This window comes from Camelus bactrianus, chromosome 8 (genome assembly GCF_048773025.1).
Source record: "Camelus bactrianus isolate YW-2024 breed Bactrian camel chromosome 8, ASM4877302v1, whole genome shotgun sequence".
NCBI classification, from domain to species: Eukaryota; Metazoa; Chordata; class Mammalia; order Artiodactyla; family Camelidae; genus Camelus; species Camelus bactrianus.
The window spans coordinates 44,616,186-44,636,747 of NC_133546.1; the positions used below are offsets into that span (position 1 = coordinate 44,616,186).

General features: G+C 37.8%; 1 protein-coding gene across 6 annotated transcripts in view; it reads left to right on the plus strand.

The window, feature by feature from the left end:
* Positions 1-17,050, plus strand: part of PPIL6 (peptidylprolyl isomerase like 6) — a 32,602-nt gene extending 15,552 nt beyond the window's left edge. For 2 of the 6 annotated variants that reach the window (XM_010965399.3, XM_010965400.3), the window contains 2 exons: positions 9,380-9,515; positions 13,675-13,876. In XM_010965399.3, coding sequence (XP_010963701.1) covers positions 9,380-9,515; positions 13,675-13,786 — 248 coding nt within the window. In that variant the 3' untranslated portion in view covers positions 13,787-13,876. Of the gene's footprint in view, positions 1-9,379; positions 9,516-13,674; positions 13,877-14,600 lie in introns of those variants that run through there. The other 4 variants (XM_045524742.2, XM_045524741.2, XM_045524745.2 and 1 more) reach the window with 4 other exon arrangements.
* The last annotated feature ends 3,512 nt before the right edge of the window (positions 17,051-20,562 follow it).

The window sequence follows — 20,562 nt, forward strand, 5'->3', positions numbered from 1 at the left end:
TTCTTAGAATTAGGATTGCAGGGGTGGAAGGGAATTTATATATATATATTTTTAATTTTATTTTTTATTGATGTGTAGTTGATTTACAATGTTAGTTTCAGGTATACAGAGAGTGATTCAGTTGTGTATACACACACACACACACACACACACACACACACACACATACATTTTTTTCAGATTATTTTCCATTATAGCTTATTACAAGAAATTGAATATAGTTCCCTGTGCTATACAGTAGGTCCTTGTTATCTATTTTATATATAGTAATGTGTATCTGTTAATCCCAAATTAATCCTAATTTATCCCTCCCGCCACCTTCCCCTTTGGTAACCATAGTTTGTTTTCTATGTCCATGAGTCTATTTCTGGTTTGTAAATAAAATCTGTATCCTTTTATTTTTAGATTCCACATATAAGTGATATCATATGATATTTGTCTTTCTCTGTCTACTTTACTTAATATGATAATCTCTAGGCCTATCCATATTGCTGCGAATGGCTTTATTTCATTCTTTTTTATGGTTGAGTAATGGGAATTTATATTTTTAAGGCTTTTAATTTGCCAGGCTCATACTTAGAATTGGTACCTTGATAATCATCCTACTAAGACTGCCGTTCAGGATCCTGGGAAAAGGGTATGGTGGTGGCATAGTTAAAAAAAATTTTGAAATCCCAACATAAAAACAGGCCAAAAAATTAGATAGGAAAAACTAAAAACCCATGGGTAACATTTACAACAAAACTAGGTGACAAGGTATCTACACTAATTCCAAAAGACAAACAGGTAAGGCCAGACTACCAACAGCCACAGTCCACATGGTATCAGCATCTATGTGGGAGAGAGCAGAGCATCTGATAGACCTCAGAAAACAGAACCCCAAAACAGCCACTAGCAGGGGACTGTATGGGGCCCTCATGAGGCTTGAGGAGGCTGGAGCAGCCTAACCTCTGTGAACTCTGAAAGGCCTCTCGTCCAGGATAGGACTACACTAAGGAAGAATTGCTGGGAATGGAATCAAACTTACACAGAGTATTGGGACAACAGTGGTAGAGAGTGGGAACAGAGCCAGGAAAGCTCAGCAAGCAATCTGCCATGTAGCTGAATGACGCGTGAAATAGCACGAGAGGGAGCTTTGTGAAGTTAGAATAACTACCTTCCTTCTAAAGCCACACCTCCTCCTCAACATTTAGGAAGACTAATTTTACATAAAAATAAATAAAATTGCATAAAAAGTAGAAAGTTTCATGGTTATTATTAAAAAAGGAGCATAGTAACATCGCTCTAGATAATGAAAATATACTAGAAAGACAGTTCACAGAACAGATCAAAACTAACAATTTCAAAACGAGCTAAAAGACATGAAGAAAATGATATAAGACAGGAAAGAACTCATAAGTCAAAATTAGAGAAATTTAGACATGAGGTTGTAGGACTGAGGAAAGAATGAACAATAAAAGAAAACTTCAGAAATGAACAAATTAGAAGGGACACAAATAAAACAGCAGACATGTGTATTAAAAGAAATAGAAGGTAGAAGGAGGAAATTTTTTAAAACCAAAAAGTGATGAAGAAAGATAAAAAGGATTTATAAGAAAGTGATAAATACTAAATACAGAAAGAGAAGATCCAGCATACAGATGATTAGTATTCTTAAGGAATTAAACCAATGCAAAGGAATGGAACAAATACTAAGAATTAAAATTGAAGAAACTTTTCCTAAAGTAGAAAAGGATTTAAAGGGGGACAGCTGCATATAAGTCAATGGTGTTCAGACACTCCCTCACACATACACAAAAATAAACTCAAAATGGCTTAAAGACTTAAATATTAGACACGACACCGTAAAACTCCTAGAAGAGAACATAGGTTAAACATTATCTGACATAAATTGTAGCAGTGTTTTCTTAGGTTCGTCTCCCAAGGCAAAAGAAATAAAGGCAAAAACAAATGAGACCTAATAATCAAACTTACAAGGTTTACACAGCAAAGGAAACCATAAACAAAAAGAAAAGACAACCTACAGACCAGGAGAAAATATTTGCATATGATGCAATCAACAAGGGATTAATTTCCAAAAATTGCAAACAGTTCATACAATTTAATATCAAAAAACAAAAACCCAATCAAAAAATGGCCAGAAGACCTGAATAAACATTTTAACAACAACAAAAACATACAGATGACTAACAGGCACATGAAAAGATGCTCAACATCACTAATTATTAGAGAAATGCAAATCAAAAGTACAGTGAGGTATCCCCTCACACACCAGTCAGAATGGCCATCTTTAAAAAGTCAACAAACAATAAATGCTGGCCAGTATGGAGGACAGTATGGAGGTTCCTTAAAAAACTAAAAATAAATTTACCATATGATCCAGCAATCCCACTCCTGAGCATATATCAGGAGGAAAATATAATTCAAAAAGACACATGCACCCCTGTGTTCATAGCGGCACTATTTAAGACAATAGCCAAGGCATGAAAACAACACAAATGTCCATCGATGGCCAACTAGATAAGGAAGATATGGTATATATACAATGGAATACTACTCAGCCATAAAAAGAATAAAATAATGCCATTTGCAGCAAGATGGATGGACCAGGAGATTGTCATTCTAAGTGAAGGTAAGTCAGAAAGAGAAAGAAAAATACCATATTATATCACTTATATGTGGAATCTAAAAAAAGGACATAAATGAACTTATTTACAAAACAGAAACTGACTCACAGATATAGACCACACCACAAATTTATGGTTACCAAAGGGGAAAGCAGGGAGGAGGGGTAAATTTGGATTTTGGGATTAGCAGATACATACTACTGTATACAAAATAGATAAACAACAAGATCCTACTATATAGCACAGTAAACTGTATTCAATATTTCATAATAAACTATAATGGGAAAGAATCCAAAAAAGAATATTTTTATGTTTTTAATATATATATAAATTTTTATGTTTTATATATATATGAATCACTTTCCTGAACACAAGTAACTATCACAACACTGTAAATCAACTATACTTCAATTAAAAAAATTTTTTTAAGGATTTGATGTCCTGTATTTTGTTTTGGGTGGTGGTTACACAACTATATGCAATTGTCAAAATGCATCAAACTGAACATCTAAGATCTATACATTTTATTGTATGTTTATACCTCAAGTAAAAATGTCTAGAAACTTGAAACAAGTTATTGAAAGAGCAAAATGCTACCTGACAATATTGAACCAGAACAACCAACACCAGACATATTTTAGTAATGTTATTAGATATTAAAGAAGAAAAAAATTCTTTGGGCAGCTAGGCAAAAACAGGAAGTGATTTATAAGGGAAAGAAAAGTGCATTATCATCATATTCTTATGCCAGAAGAAAACACAGAATAATATATTTATGATGCTCAAGGAAATGAAATGTGAGCTGGGGACTTTATATCCAGTCAAACTGAATCTGAATTATAAAGGGCACACAGAGTTATCAACACAGGAAACTTCAGGGAATAATGATGCCATTATTACATGCCGAGTCCTTCCTGAGGAATCAATGACTGTAGAATGAGTTTCACACAAACAGGTTACCAGAGGGATAGAAGAGCATTAATCATACAGTTTCTTATAAAACTAAAATTTAATGAGGATTAAAAGGGTGACAGTATGATATATAAACACTATATGCTTAGTCTAACAATTTGAAAATGAAGGAAATGGAGAGAATATACACAAAATGTTCCACTATTTTCAGTAATTATACTGGGGATGGTGTTATTTATTCTCAGATTGTTGTATATATATAATAGAGGAAAAAGCAAGTAATTGTGGGATATTCTAATTTTATCATATCCCGTGTCCTTGAGAATTGGGATCTTCAATGTGGAAAAAAGGACATACAAATGTAAAATGATAGAGACTAAATATTCCATAGTCCTGAATTTGAATTGGAAATATCATTTTGAATTTAAAGATATCATACCTATATCTACATCTATATCTATATCTATAGTTCTACCCTTGGAATTCATCTACGACGACAGCCCCATAGCGATATACACTCCTAGCATTTCGATTGTTGTTTTGAAATGCCATTTCTCACTTCAAGAAACCAGGGCCTCTGGGACAAATGGTGGACCCCATTTCTGAGACAGGAAATTACAAAATGAGCCTGGAACCTTGTGTTTAGTCATGCTATCCTCAGACAGCCAAGAGCGCTATTAAAGATTTACTGGGGTTATGTCAGAGGGCTCAGGAGTCAATTTGAAGAGTTTCTCACTGGCCAAACATGGAGTAATTTGAATAGTAACTACAACTGATTGAAACCCAACAAATATTTTAAATCCATGAGTTCATAATGATATTGTACTATAAAATAAAGCTTAATTGTTTACCTTTAGAGGAATGATAGGAGATGAATTTATTATCTTGAAAACTGATAAACATAGGGAAAGAATTAAGCATTTATCCTGCCTTTCCTATAGAACTATACCAAATCATAGATAAGGGAAAAACATCTTATTATAAAAGTATTCCAATTAATAATGAAAAGGCTAAACAGAATTAGAATATCACCATTTTGCTGCCCTCAGTGAAATGATGGATCTAGACATTTGCTACATCGGTATCTACTAACTTTACAAAAACAAAAATACCCAGACACTGTGGGCCTTCTGTGGAGACAACACACTACCAAAGGGATATAGAACATGAGCCTGATGAAGCTTCTGGACCCAGCTGCCACTTTGCAAGAAATACAGCCAGTTCTGCTATAATGTGTTCTTAAAGATCTCTGTGCTATGCATAAAATTATGCAATAAAAAACACAGGACTTAACAGCAAAAATGAGGTTAAAAAACTTCTTCAGTGACACATTTAAAAATAAGACAGTAACCTAAAAAAAATAATAACATGGTTTTACATATATTATATGGTCAAGAAACACATAAAGACTGTAATAAATAAGGCACTTTACCCTGAAAACCCCCTGACGTTTGTGGAGGTGGCGTGGGAAGAGTTGCAGCTTGTGAGTGATCTTGAAGTGGCAGAAAGAGCATTCTCTGCAGTGAGAGGCAAGCTGTAACTCCAGATGTGGGTGGACATGGCTCACGCGTGGTGGCTGAGTGGCTGGTGGATGTCTGACTTGTGTATTCCTGTGCAGCTGGCTCAGTCCAGCTGGAGGCAGTTCCCTACATTCACCTGGTGCTTCTCCCAGAGGGAACTGCACATTAAGCAGGGGGGAGATTCACCATGCTCAGCCTGTGCCCTAGTACATCAATCAAGGTGAAACCATTTGCATCTTCAACACAACACAAGTATTAGAGCAGAACTGACAGGTCGGAGAACAGAGAAACGTGTTGAACCACCCCAGGTGTGTGCAATCGGCCAGCTCCAGCCTGGGAGAAATTCTAGAGGTTAAATAGCTCAGCTGTTTATTAACAGATAAAGTGTAAAGAAAAGAAAGGGATAGAGTAAGAACCTATGGAGTAAAAAAAGATTCATAAGGCATAAAAACCTTTTAAAATGGGAAAGACTAGTCAATAATACATAGGGAGGCATACTCTGATGGTAAACCTGTAAGGAAACATTAAGTACATGATTATGTAAAACTCAGGGGAATGGTTACTTTTGAGGAGGGTGAGAGGTACATACAAGGAACTTTGGGGAAGGCTGGCAGAATTCTTTTTCTTGGCCCGGATGGTAGTTAAAAGGTTGTTTGCCCTATAATAACCATAACAGTAATTCTTATTATACATTAGTCTCCCATGGCTTTTTGTGTCTATATTTTAATATAATAAAAAAGTTAAAAAATAATATTGACTTGATGGCCAAAGGAAAGGGAAAAGTAAAAGCTAGTTTTCCTTCTAAATTCATGTGGAGACAACTTTACCAAATAAAACCGTGCAAGTGACACTACTCATTTATTCATTCAAATAACATTAAACTCTTAGGTGCTAGAACCTTAGGAAACAAAAGTTATGACCAAGCATCCAGTGGCTTCAAGGTTTTTAGTGTTTTTGAGCAGATGTTTGAGCAGATAAACTGCTGGCATGGGGAAGACCCCAGTGCTGTGGGGAATGAAAGGGCAAGTGCCTGGGAGAGCTGGGGGTGGGGGCTCAGGGCAGCTTTTGGGTTGGGTCTTAAAAATAAGACACTGCCAGTTTTGGCAACTTTACCGGCATCCTTAATCCCTGATGAATATCCACACTTTTCCACCCCAGGGCCATTATCAGATCACCCAAACTCCTGCTTGGAGGCGCAGTTCTGGGCAGAACTCGGGCCTTCTGTCCAGTGGGAGATTGATCTCTTAGCTCATCTCCTTACCTGCCCCTCTGGGCACCCCTGTGCCTTTGTCCACTCCCCTCTGCCCTATCCTTAGATACTGTGGAAATTTAGTCTCCACCTGGAGGCCTGGCTCCTCTGGTCCCAGGGAGCCCAGTGGGTTTAGGGAAGCTCTGATTCCTCAGTTTGTCTGGCAGAGCAGAATTAGGAATTCAGTAACCTGTCAAGTGAAAAGGAGAGATGCTCCAGAAGGAAAGATGAATGGCTGAGAGAGAGCAGGGCTAGTACTCAGAACTGCTACGGCATGGGTTTCCCTCCTCCTTTCATACCCCTACCTGTGGAATCTTAATTCATCGACAGCCAGACCCTCCTCCATATTTTTCTCATTGGACTGTATTTCCACGAGATGCAGAATTAAAACCTTGGGCTTGTTAAAAACAATTACAACCACAAAAATCACTTCTATTAAGCATAAAACACTGAATTTTTAAAAATTGAAATAAATGATATGTAATTTAATTAGTTGATTGTTTTATAAATTGGTTAATCATTTTTTTAATTTGAGTAAAGTCTGTTTTGCTTTCTTTTGAATCACAGCTTTTTAAATTGTCTTCCAAAATCTTGTTTTGAATGTTAGAAGTTGAATATCAACAGTTTTTTCCCGTGTACTCCTTGTACACGATGCCTAATCCTTCCCACCCTCAAAGGATTGGTGACTAGATGGCTTGGGCTGACTAGAGGAAAGTTAATTGATATGAAAAGCAGAAGAAAAAAGGCATATATTTTTAAAATATTGTATTATCCTTGTTACATTAAGTAGACTAGTTTCTTAACATTAGCATGTGCCCTAATTCACAAATAGATACAGCACTTTAAAATCCATTTGTCTCATTCCTAGATGTCTTTGTCTTTAAATGATAATGGACATTAATAAAAAGCAGAAAGCCTAGTGCACTGTCAGTAGTCAATAATGCAACTAAAGTTATACCAAAGTATTTTCTTAATTAGAAATAAGAACTGAAGATAATATGATCTGGGTAATCATTTAAGGGTTATTCATTTTCTCTAAATTGTGAGATTTATCTTAAATACAGAAAGTGCATATGTACAATTTAAAAATAATTATAGAATGGTATGAAACGGAATATATGTATGTATATGGATGACTAAAACATTATGCTGTATACCAGAAATTAATTTTTTTCTTTTTTTCAGGGGTGGGGGGCAGGTAATTAGGTTTATTTATTTATTTATGTTTAGAGGAGGTACTGGGGTTTGAACCCAGGACCTTGTGCATGCTAAGCATGTGCTCTACTACTTGAGCTATACCCTTCCCCCATACACCAGAAATTGATACAACATTGTAAACTGACTACACTTCAATTAAAAAAATGAAAAAGAAAGAATTAACAGGATCAATCAATCAATCAATCAATCAATATGCTGGTAAAATTAGACAAGTAGGTTTAAAAAACGTATGTTGCAGGATTCAAGTCCGATTTCTACTTGATATTACTGTCTTCAGAAAATTATATGGAAATGTCCCAAAATGTCTGATTATTCTCTTTCCATAGAATGGTATGCAGTTTCTCCAGACTTGAGAAAGTAGTAGTTGCTTTCATTATAAACATCAGAATGATTTTTATTTTAAATAAATCCAGAAACTGATTTTCTTCAGCAGTTTAATTCTGATTTCTGTTTCAAACAAAGTTAAATTTCACCCTTAATGCTTTAAAAGTTCTCCCATAATCAGAATTTTTAGTAAAAATGTTACAACTCTATAAAATTTTCTCTCCAATTACCTCTAGAATTTAAGAAAAATTAATCATAATATATAAGGGTAATGAAAAATACCATTTTGTTAAAACTCTCTGAATTCTTTACTTTGGGCACATTTCTATGCCATGCAATTTTATGTGAAATGAATGGATTATTTCTCTATTCCACTGAAATGAATATGGAGTATCAATGTTATTATAAAGATACATTTGCACAAAAATGCTTTATTTGCATTTCATAAGATTTCAGAAGTCTTTATTCAGTATGCAGTTTAACAAGCTAAAAGTAACCACCATAGGTATGGCCTAATTGCTTCCTTGGTTTAGCTTTGAAACTTAAAATCAGAATAGTCAGTAACTGCAGTTTAAGAAAATCTTGACAGTTAACATTCATATCTCTCAGTTACGCCCAGAATTTGATAAAGTTATTGAAAGAAAACTTTTACTGAATTTCTTTTCCTTCTGTGTTTTTGAGTTTGGAGGCAAACCTTATTTAGTGCTGGAAATGGTTTTTTCCCCCAAATGGCGGTCTATTAACCACTGTACAATTCTTTTTACTTGTTAACCTTACACTAAAAAAACCACTTTCCATGAAATCTTGGTCAACCCACATAAGGTTTGAGATTAAAATTCATTTACAGACTACTAAAAATAAGCATAAATTAATTTATTTTCATCATCAATACTAAAGGCCACACATGTGCCAGGCAATGTTCCAGGAGGCCTGGGGGTAAAGCTATAATGAGACAAAGTCCCTGCCTTCACGTATAGAATACAGCCTGTAAACAATTACATAGGGTGTTTTAAAGACTCCAGTAAAGGTCTGTAGAAGATGCTGTGAGGGGAAGGATCTATCCATGAAAGGTTTCTCAAAGGAGGCATTTTAATGATCACATTGGTAGCTTGAATAAAATACTACTGTCAAAACAGCAGCACAAGAATGTTTGCTGACTTTTATTCCTAAAAAACATATGTGCCTCCTTTTACATTATTAATTTAAGGTACTTCCTTTTACATTATTAATATTCTTAGCAACCTTGTTTTTAGCTATGATAATGATAAACTAAAGGTAAATGCTCAAATAATTCTAATAAGACTTAGCAGCTTATCTTTTTTAACAGCCCAGTTGAAAGAAAGTAATATGAAACAAATAGAATATTAACAATTTGGAATGTATTGATAAACATGATAGAGAATCCTTGTTACCAAGAGTTCTGTTTGTGCTTTACATGTTTCAATCAATCAAGAAAACAGAAATATTTTCATGATAGGTCATTTATTGCTTATTTATTATTATTAAAGACTGTTTATTGTCTTTTCTAGATGAAAACTTCTCAATTCCTCACAATAAAAGGGGAGTTCTTGGAATGGTCAACAAAGGCCATCACAGCAATGGGTCACAGTTCTACATCACACTACAACCAACTCCCTATCTAGATAGAAAATATGTGGCTTTTGGGTACGTGCGTTGTAAGTTTGTTCATATAATGCTCATACGTGTAAAAATGTGGTTCAAAAAGATTTGGGTAAGTATTGTACAAAGTCTATGGGTTGCTAAAAATAGACTTTAAAAGGAAAAGTAATACAAATACTATAGACAAACATATTTAAGAATAAATATTTTTCCCTGAAATGATATATAAAGTGTTAGAACTTTTCTGAATAAGTATTAGATTATTCCAGCCTCTCCATTGGGATAATTACTGACTTTTCATCCCAAGAAAAAAATTTTAGGCCAGTGTTAATTTTAACCACAATTACTCCTTCAAGTATAATGCAGATGATATTTCCAGGCTGAAAAAGCAGAAAGTATATTTTCATCCAAAGAAGATTTCTTAAAGAGATGATTTTATTTTAACAGCTACATAACCTAAAATAATGTGTTATCCTCCATCTTCCCTGGTCTTAAGAAAGTGTATTCTGATTTTGGAAATGCATTCTTCAATTACTTTTAAATCCATATAACTCTCAAAATTTCTTAAATCATGTAAATGTCTTCCCTGTCATCCTGCTGGTAGTATCACTGCCCTCAACCACATGCTTAGTTGATTACTTCTATCTTTCGAAAAGTTACCTTTCTCAAGCACAAACGTGACTACTTTAAAATGTTTAATGCCTCCTTCACCACTTCCACCCCCAGACGCAGAGAGCCTAGAGTTCAGAGTGGCATTCTGTGTCCTTCATCCTCTGGCCCCACATCTTTTTTCAGCCTTCTGACTTACTCATTCAATAAGCATTTTATTAGGCACCTATTACATGCTAGTCACCATGCTCAGATGGGGAAAGAGTGATGAGACACAATGTCTGCCCCTCAGGGAGCCAATAGTGGATTAGAAAACCCAACAACTGTGAGACGGTGAGACCTGACTATGCAAATCCTATAAAGAGTGCACTGGGAGTACAGGAGAGACCATAAGGCAATAAACACCCTCCAACTCCTTTAGTAAATGTCAAAGCAGATCAGATGGTTACAGGATGGTAGTGGAGTGGAGGAGTGCTTAGTTTCCTTTTGATGATGGCTATTTTCCATGTGATTCACCTTTCTTTAAGGGAATCTCTCCCAGTAATTAGTTATCACCAACACCCTGGCCTCAGGGAGAGGCTGCACCTCTTTTATTGTTCTAGCCTAAGTATAGTCTCACTATATCTCTTAAACCTCTAAATCACAGCTGAGTCTGAGCTGAATATTTTAATTAATAGTGGTCCTACAGATCACTAGGGAGAAGCAGAAAGGTAGTACCATAACAGGCAACTAGATATTCTGACAAAATATAACCAACTCCTTCAGGGATACCTTCCTTCCTGCTGTAGGGCTGCATCCGGTGGTGGATGCTTTCTCTTCCCCATCATCACAGAGCATCCCCAGGATTATCTGGGCTTCTGGAGGCCCAGATGTGGTTAGCAAGGTCCAGAGAGATTCAGAAATCTCCTCTCCTATCTGAAACAGACCCACCTTCCAAGCCCTAGTTTCTGGTACTTGAATTTGCCTTGTCTTCAGATGAATGACCCTCAGAATACCCTTTAGGAGAGACTGCATCAACTCACAGTTTTGTTGATGGCCTTTCCCAATGGTTTCACAGGGAAAGAATATCAAAATACAAGCCTGTAAGATCTATATTCTCACATATATAGGTAGAAGGGGTGTATGTTTGGGATAGTGGTGGAGGGAATTAATTTCACTATAAGGGATGCCTAAAGTGGGGAGAGGCCCTGGAAAGCTTCATGAGAAGGTGAGATGAGTATTGAAAGTCATGGTGAAGTTAGCCAGATAGAGAAGACTGGAAATCAAAATGAGTAAAATCAGTTTTAGGAAGAGTGAAGAGCATTTGCAGAGGCCCTAAGGGGTAAGGAGCGCATCTTATCTCAAGTCATTTGGTCTGGCTACAGCTTCATGCCCAGGGGGAAATGGAGACAGCCAGGGCCCAGCTCCCACAGAACTGTGAGTGCCATGCTGCTGAGTGTAGACCCCCCACCACCACCTGAAGGGGCTGGGAAGCCATGGAAGAATTTTAAATTGGGAGCAGCATTACCAGGTTCTCATTCTGAAAAAAAAAATCTCTTTTTAGTAGAAGTGAGGAATTCATTGGCAGAGGATGAAAATGAAAGTAGGCCAGTTAAGAAGCCATGGTAGTAGCAGGCCATAAGTGATGTTTGGCCTAAGGCATTGGCAATACAAATGAGCAGGGGATAAATGGAAAAATTCAGGAGACATTTGGAAGTCAGATTCAACAGGGCTTTATGACTATTTAGATTTTGAAGGTGAGGTCATGGGTAAAGTCTAGAGCAATAGTGTCTAATAACTTTCCACAGTGTTAGAAATGTGCTATGATCTGTGCTGCCTAGTATGACAGCCACTAGCCACATGTGGCCACTGAGCATTTGAAATGTGGCTACTGCAACTAAGGAACTAAATTTAAATTAATTTAAATAACCACAGGTGGCTAGTGGCTACCATATTGGGCAATGAAGATCTGAGAAACTCCCAGGATTTTGGAACTGGTTGGATAGTTGGTGCCATTCACCAAGGTAGGGAATACAAGAGGGAGGGTATGGGTGAGAAGATCATGAATTCAAAATGGGTAAGTTATGTTTCAAATTAAGGTACCTATGTGACAGGAAGGTGGCAACTCCTGATACCAGGAGTAGGTATTCAAGCTGGGCAGGGGCTAGAGATGGAGATTTGGAAGCTGTCAACCTGGCAGCTGAGCTGCAGCCAGCCCAGGGTACCATCCTTCCCAGAACAGCCTCTGTGCCTCAGCTTGTCTTGTTCCTTTTTGCTTTCCTTCAGTCTGCCAAAATCCTGTTCAAGGCTTAGGTCAGAAACCCCTCCTATTACCAAAATCAAACTGCTTCTTTGCCTTCTTTGGTGCAACAAGAACAACTTGAAATAGGGACTGAGTCTCTCTCATCTTGTGCTCTAACACCTGTCACAGTGGCAAGAAGCACACAGTAGGTACTCATTCAATAATTGTGAAACCAATTTGGAGAAGAGGCTGTACATCATCTTTGGTCAGAGCTGAATCTGCCCATTTATCCCCTGCTCTTCATCCTCAGAATGTACCTTGTGTCCTGCTCTGTGTCATCTTTTCTAATTGGAATGGCAAAAATAGAGCCCCCCAAAAAAGAGATGGCTAGAGCATGGTCAGTGTCAGCACTGACTGTGTCCCCATAAAGGATCATGAAATGGAAATCACACCTTCCCCTCAGCCACTGCTTCAACCCAAACATTGGCAGAGGGCACAGTCCTATGTTTAGAGCTGTCTCTCTGGCCCCTGTGGCCCCCTCTGGTTGCAAGAACCATTAGAAGTCTAGTTCCACTCAGGGAGTTCTGGCTTGTGGCCAGGAAATGTCTACAGAAACCCAAACTAGCATGGCTTTGCGCTGTCTTTTATTCATGTGTTCAGTGGATGTTGATGAGGTGCCTCCTCTGTGCCAGGCACTGAGCACCAAGCAAAAGTATGATCTCTGCCCTCGTGAGAGAATCAGAAATTAATCCAGGAAACATACAAATAAATGTCAAATTTAACCCCGATCACTCTATAAAGCATAGGGGAACTTGATATAATCAGAAATGGGTGTCTGGGAAACTTCCCCCAAGGAAGTGATGACTGAGTAAGGTCTGAAGGAAGACTAGGAGGTGACCAGGCAAAGGGGTACTGGGAGGACATGAGCAAAGGCGACAGCTGTGGCAGGAAGGGCACACAGGGCTACTGAGGTGCTGAGAGCCAGTCCAATTGGAGCCAAGAGGACAGGGAGCATGTTGCAAGGTAGCCCCTTGGGGATTAGGGAGGCCAGCCATGGTAGTGATTTTTGGTCTTTATCGTAAGGATAATGGGAAATGACTGAAGTGTTTTATGCAGGGAGATGAGATCATAGTTGCATTTCTAAAAGGTCATTCTGATGGCCACGAGGATAACAGATGGGAAAGGTCCCAGAGCAGATGTGAAGGAACCATGGCAAAGTGGACACATCTAGAGCTATTTAAGACATTTATGACTGATATTAATTTAATTTGTAGGAAATAGCCTTAGCTAAGCCAGATAGGACTCAGTTTAGGAATGTAATCTAAATGTGAAAATTTAAGACTGAGTATGTTTTCCATTTTTTCCCCTATATAGGCAATTGATTGAAGGAACAGATGTTCTTCAACAACTAGAACTGGTTCCCACAGAAAATGAAAGACCAGTACAACAATGTAGAATTATTGATAGTGGAGATCTTTATGCTTAATTTTCATATCAATAATTTCTGACAATTTTTTTATCATATATCTGATCCGCTGTTTCTAGATTTAATTAAACAGTGCTTGATAAAATTTAATTTGAAAACTGTGGCAGACGTTGTAGATTAGCTCACCCAACACCCACTCTTTCCCCAGTTTCCTATCTTGTCTCTGCTATAAAGACAGTAAAAGCAAGATTACACACTATTTCAGCCTCCTTTGCAGCTAGGAGTGGCTGTGGGACCCTCCACCCAGTCTTGAATGCAGAGAGGCTGGAGCCATGAAGGTCAGGCCAAGAGAACAACACAGAAGTCAGCCCCAACCCTCGAGCTGTGGAACCAATACCAACAACTACCTACTTCTGGGCTTCTTACTATCTGAGGCAGATAGACCCCTGCCTGTTGGTTGACTCTTTTGTTACTTGTAGCCAAAACCATTCTTAATTTAGCAGCAGAACATAATGGCCTCTGAATCCTAAAACATTTGTACCTATAATAGAATTATGTTGTTGTCTGTAATTATACTTCTGCCATAAGAAACTTGGTAAATAACCGAATAGAAAAGAGGTAATAGAAAAAAATTCATTGTAATAGTTCACTGTTCATACACAGCATTTAGAAACGGGTACACACTTTGGATGCCTTTATATGACATGAATAGAATGCTCGTCTCTGAGCCATTCTAACCATACGAAAACCAAGAGCTTGGGTTATAGTCTCTGGTGGTGGGTTCCTGAGATGTTACTGGGATCCAGCTTTATCAGCTGTTCCCTTAAGCTGAGATGCTTAAACTCCTGTCACCTTGGGAACTTTTTCAACACAGGCTGCTGGACCCCATCCTTGACCCGCAGAATCTTGAGATGTGGGACCGGGATTGTATGTACTGTCAGCTCTCCCCCCGGAGGTTCTTACTTAGTCACCTGGGCACTGGTTACTTGGGAATCACTGCAAGATGTAAGTAACAGGTTTCAGCCTCCTTTCTGTAGCCAGTGAAGTGCTTGCCTCTGTCAGCGGTGACCATGCTCTGCTGCCACCATCCGTGCTGTTGCACTGTTGTTCTGCCCAGAGCCATTGAGCTTTTCTTGCCCTTAGCCAAAGCTTTGTCTTCCAAGAATGATCTCTCTTTGAGCCAGTCTTAAGGAGACAGCCCTCTAATTGACTTGAAGCTTGCCAGATAGCCAAAGGATTAAAAAAATTTTTTTTTCTTTTTAATGGGGGTACTGGGGATTGAACCTAGAGCCTCGTAAGTGCTAAACATGTGCTCTACCACTGAGCTATTACTCTCACCACTTTAATTTTTAATTTTGAAATGATTATAGATTCATAGGAAGTTGCAAAAATTCTATAGGGCAGTCCTGTGTACGGATCACCCAGTTTCCCCAGTGGCCTATCCTACACAGCTAGAGTACAACATCAAAACCAGGCAGTTGACACTGGTACAGCTGTCATTTTATCATGTGTAGATCTGCGTGACTGGTACCACAATCAAGATACAGACCTTCTTGAGTGCCACAAAGACCTCCCTCAGGATAGCCCTTTATGGTTACACCTACTCCCCTGCTCCCTATCATCCCTACCCCCTGACAACTGGCATATTCTTTCTTTTTAAAATAACAGCTTCATTCATATTGGCATATACTTCTATCCTAAGATCTGAGAGGAGGATGGGGAGAAAGCATACTGCCTGCATTACATTCTCAACTCCCCCAAGGGCAGCAGAGTTAAGAACGTGTGTTCTAGAGCCAGACCGCCTGGGTTTGGAATCCTGGCTCTGCCCTTTACTTGCTGTACGAACTCAGGCAAGAACTTCACTGTGCCTCTATTTCCTCATCTCAAAACAGTAGCACCTATCCCAGAGTTGTTGTAAGGGTTCAAGGAATCAATCGTGTGTAGACACGACCTTGAGTAGGCCTGTAAGTGCGCGATACATGCATGCTTAATAAACTCCTGGTGCCGAGGAACTTGTATTTAAAAAAAAGTTCCTCAATGACTAACAGCTAGACTAAGGAAACACTGAAGAGGAGGTTTCTCCTCTTCTATTCTTACGAGTTTTGGCCACCCTGAGAATTCAAGCTGTTTATATGAAACCTCCAGATCCGCTCGCTAGGCCTCTGGAGGGGTTTCTCTGGACAGATTGGTAACATCTCAAACAAAGGGACGCTGGGCTTGCTACAAAGACTCTCACCAACTCATGAAGCATGTGATGGATGAAACTGACGCTTTGCAAAGATCATGGTTAAAACAAATTACAAGCCTTAGTCATGTAATAACAAGCAGTAGGGCAATTCATACTGGCAATGAACCTGTATATTAGGGCATAAAGCATTTGTCTGATACTATGAAAGAACTGAGATCTTTGCATGGGTATAAGAAACTGATCTCAGCTCCCTTTATTTTTCAGCTTAGCTGCAATGTAAAAGTAGAACTCTGCTAACCACCGTCTAAAGGATGGCAAGATCATGATGCCTGTGTTTAATTTCAAGTCCTACTTTCAGGCTGTGTAGAAACTTTAATCACAGATCTGTCTATGCAGTGTTTTTTATTACCATCATCACACCGTGATACTTCTGTAATAGAATATATTCTGTCTTAAAATGATTCATATGTTTAACCATGTTGTTTGGAGAAACTGATTGTTACAAAGGACTTAAAAACTTATTCCAATTAACGCCAAGTATAATATTTTGATTTAACCAAATTGAGAGACTTCGATTTGATTAAACAAAGGAATTCTAAATTTTACCAAGTCTACAAGTATAAGAGTAAAGGCATTGTGATGATCTATACAAAAAGTTAGTTATGTGACTTTGCCCTAACTGCTGATATGGCAAAGTCAAGTACACATTGCTAGATCTTACACTAAGCCATGTTAATAAGTGGAGTGTGTAGTATCTGGACATTTTTCTTATTAGTGGAGATTTGAGATAAATATTTAAAATTCTAACCTGCAAGAAACCTGCTTAAAGCAGGTCTCCAGCCAAAAGCCCTGACTCGGGCTGTCCAGCTCTCTCCTTGTGTCATCTTATTTTTTTCCTTAGATGGCCTGTCCTTTCCTTGATTTCTGTATAGGACTCTGTATCTTATCAGTGGTGTCACTTTTGTTTTTGTTTTTTGTGTGGTTAAGCCCTTGTGATGAATATATTAAATAAATAAATTCTGGGTTTTTAAAAAAATTAAATTGTATTTATTATTATTTTGGGGGTAGGTAATTAGATGTATTTATTTATTTTTTTAATGGCAGTACCAAGGATTAAACCCATGATCTCATGCATGCTAAGCATTTGTTCTACCACTTGAGCTATACCCTCCTGCCTGTTTTTTTTTTTTTTTTTCCTTAACAACAACAAAAAATTCTAAGAGGTTGGTATAGCTCAGTGGTAGAGTGCATGCTTAGCCTGCATGAGGTCCTAGGTTCAATCCCTAGTACCTACATTAAAATAAATAAATAAACCTAATTACCTGCCCCCCAAGAAAAAATTTTTTAAAAAACTGTCTAAAGAATATGTTTTCCCCAACTCCAAACAATGCCAGCTATTTGCTAATGAATGGTCTGGCAACCTCAGGATTCCATACTCGAATATTTACACTTTATACACATTTTAAATCATGTGTATTTGTTTTAGTCCTGGCTACCTAGCAATAAGGTTGTCAAATCATTTAACCTTTCATTTTTCTCATTTGTAAAAAGTACTTACGGAAGTAAGGAAGTTGTCAGCTCCTTTCTGGCTCTAAAACTTTAGTGAGTCCCTGAGTAAATTTATAGAATCAATAACAATACCATTATTTACTTTTCAATTTCATTATTAAAATGGGGGTACATCTATCTCATGGTGGTTTGAGGATTAATTGAGATGATGTGTGAAGACACCACTAGTGATCCTTGACATACAGCATAAGTTCAATAAAAATTAGTTACCCTTCTGAAATATCAACCCACAAAAACCAGTCAACTGCCACCGACAAAAATAACATCATCATCATCAACGTCACTTCAAGAAACATCAAGTCCCTGTTATGCTATTCTCACATTAATTTTCAATTGACAGAATTAACTCAAAGGTATATTATCAAAATTAAAACTGATCTCTACCAACCTAGTGATACTCTCTCTCCCTGGAAACTCATTTTTTAAACAATTATATTGCTTATACTATCCACTACCCTTCCCAAAATGGAATCACAACTTAAACTGGCAAATCTAGTCAGTCCATATCTGCAATAAATTTTATACATCATACAAAATATTTGTAACAAACTCAGTAGCAACATATACAACATAAATTACAAAGTTTGATACTTGAAAGGGAGCTTTGAAATGTGGTAAATCATAGATTCTTTTACTTCCATGTGCATAAGAAATGCTTGAATATTAAAAAAAAGAAAATTTAAAAAATAAAATAAAGAAATGCTTGAGCCTATTAAAACACAGATTCCTGTGCCTCCCTCAGTTTCTGATTCAGTGGGTCTGGAGCTGGTTGGAGAATTTGCCTTTTTAACATGTTTCAGGTGATGCTGATCTGCTGGTCTGGAGACCACACGTTAAGAACCACGGGGATGTGTTAAAGCCATAGACAGACATATGAGGGACTTGTGGCACGCAGGTATGTGGAAGAAGGATAAAAGTTATAAAACACAAGTGTGACAACAGAAAAGAATGAGGCAAAATGATGAGACAAGAAACTTTGATTTCATTAAGGCAGCAGGGAGGTAAGCAAATACTGAACAATCAGAAGGGGCAGTGACTAGAGGTCTGATACAAGGTCCTAGAGCTCCTGGCTGGACCAGAGGTGAGCCCTCCACTGCTGAAGAGGCAACAGGCAGTCTGGGGTCTCAGGGAAGGAACTGGGACACCTGGGCTGCTCAGGGCAGTGCTATTTACCATTCAGTACAGAATCAATTGAATATTTTAATAACCAGAATATCCATCTGATTGTGTCCCGGGTGAAAATCAGCTCTCCAAGACAGGATTGGGAGGAGCACAACAGATACCTGGGTGCAGGGGAAGGTAGTAGCTAACGCTGGATATCAGAAACTGCCTGGGGTGTAGTATAGCTTGAACTTGGGGGATGTTATCTAAAAGTATTCTTTCTGTTTCCTAAAGGACTAAGAGATATAATGGAAAAAGCTCCAGCATACCCAGGATTTAAAGCAGATAAACTATAAATGCGTCTCAGGTGCCAGCACACAGGGAACCTAGGCTGAGCTCCGTGACTCCAGCACATTCAGAAATTTTGTTTGTACCCAGACCTTACACACATTTGTAGAACAAACAAAAAACCAAACAAAGAGAAAAAACTTTCCAACATGTCTTGCTTGATGTAATTTTGTACTGAAAGGAATTGCAGCCATTTAGGAGGATAGAATAGTTCTCCATGGGTCAAAGTGCAAAGCAGTCTTCTCAGACTTTAATAGGTGTGCATACGGCTCTCGTGCAAATGCGGGGTATGCATCAGGTCTGAGGTGAGGCCCAAGACATCGTGTTTCTAACAAGTTTTCAAGTGGTATGAATGATATTGGTTCATGATCTACACTTTGAGAAGAGTAAAGCTGTGTGTGGTTTGCAGATGGCAGATTAGAAACATCTGGGGAGCTTTTAAAAATCCTGATGCCCAGACATTATACCAGACTAATTAAATCAGTATTCAGGCATTAGTACTTTTCAAAACTTCCTGTTGGTTCCTATGTTCAGCCAAGGTTGAGAACAATTGCTCTAAATTGTAATGCTTCTCTCTGAAACCCTGCAAGTTATCAAGGAAATATCTGTTGTCAAAGTGGAGAGCCTCCTAATGAGAGTATCTCTAGTATCTTAACACCAACCCTAATCACAGTGTTAATAGTAAGAATCTGACCATACAGTTTCAGCTCACTAATAATCTCTGATTTATTACAATCCTTTTCCAATTTTGTGCAAGTTACTTAAATATTACAGCAGGTTTAATACGTGTTAAAACTGTATTATAGATGCCAGTCCCTGCTCTGAAATGGCGAAAGTAACTTTGGAAGTCTTCCTTGATCTAGCTCAACAGATGCCATGTAAAATAAAATAAAATTAGCCAATGCTTTTTCTAGTTTTAAAACAAGAGTGAAATGTCCCCTTACAAAGACTAACAAAAATCTGAGGACTAGAGTTGAACGCCCAGATGGTAAACTGTTAAACAATGGCCTCCACAATGGGATGTGTTCATCTTGGCGCTTAAACAAGATAATCCATTAGGATCTGGAAAGAGAATACAACTTCTATTATATTTCAACCTAAAAATGTAAAAGTTGACTAGTGCCTTCAATTGTCATATGGTCATGTGCTAAATAAATACTGTTTAAAGGTATCCTGAGAGAACAGCTACCTTTCATTGTTTGAAGGCTGATGATGGCTGCAGCCTCACTTGGCTGCACTCTCATGCTTCTGGCTGTAGGTTGGATCAGTCAAAAAGCATCAGTTTGTTTACATCCAAGCGAATCTCCAACTAGTGTAGTCGATGGAACAAATATGTTCATAGTCATGAGGGTACAGAAGGACCCCACTGATTACATTTTAGTTTAGGAAGGCTTTCATGGTTAGGCAAAAAAAGATATAGCACTTCTGTAGTCATCTTCGGCACGGGTGGGGATGCTGTTCAGAGCAAAGCAGATCTCAAAAAGCAAGTTCTGTTATTTTTAGGGTAAATATGCATAATTAAAATTGAATAACTACAAATAGCTGAAACCAGCGTTTAATACAGCTTTTACAATCTAACTTTTACCATTTGATATAAACATGGATGCCCTTGTGAATATTTCTGTGATTG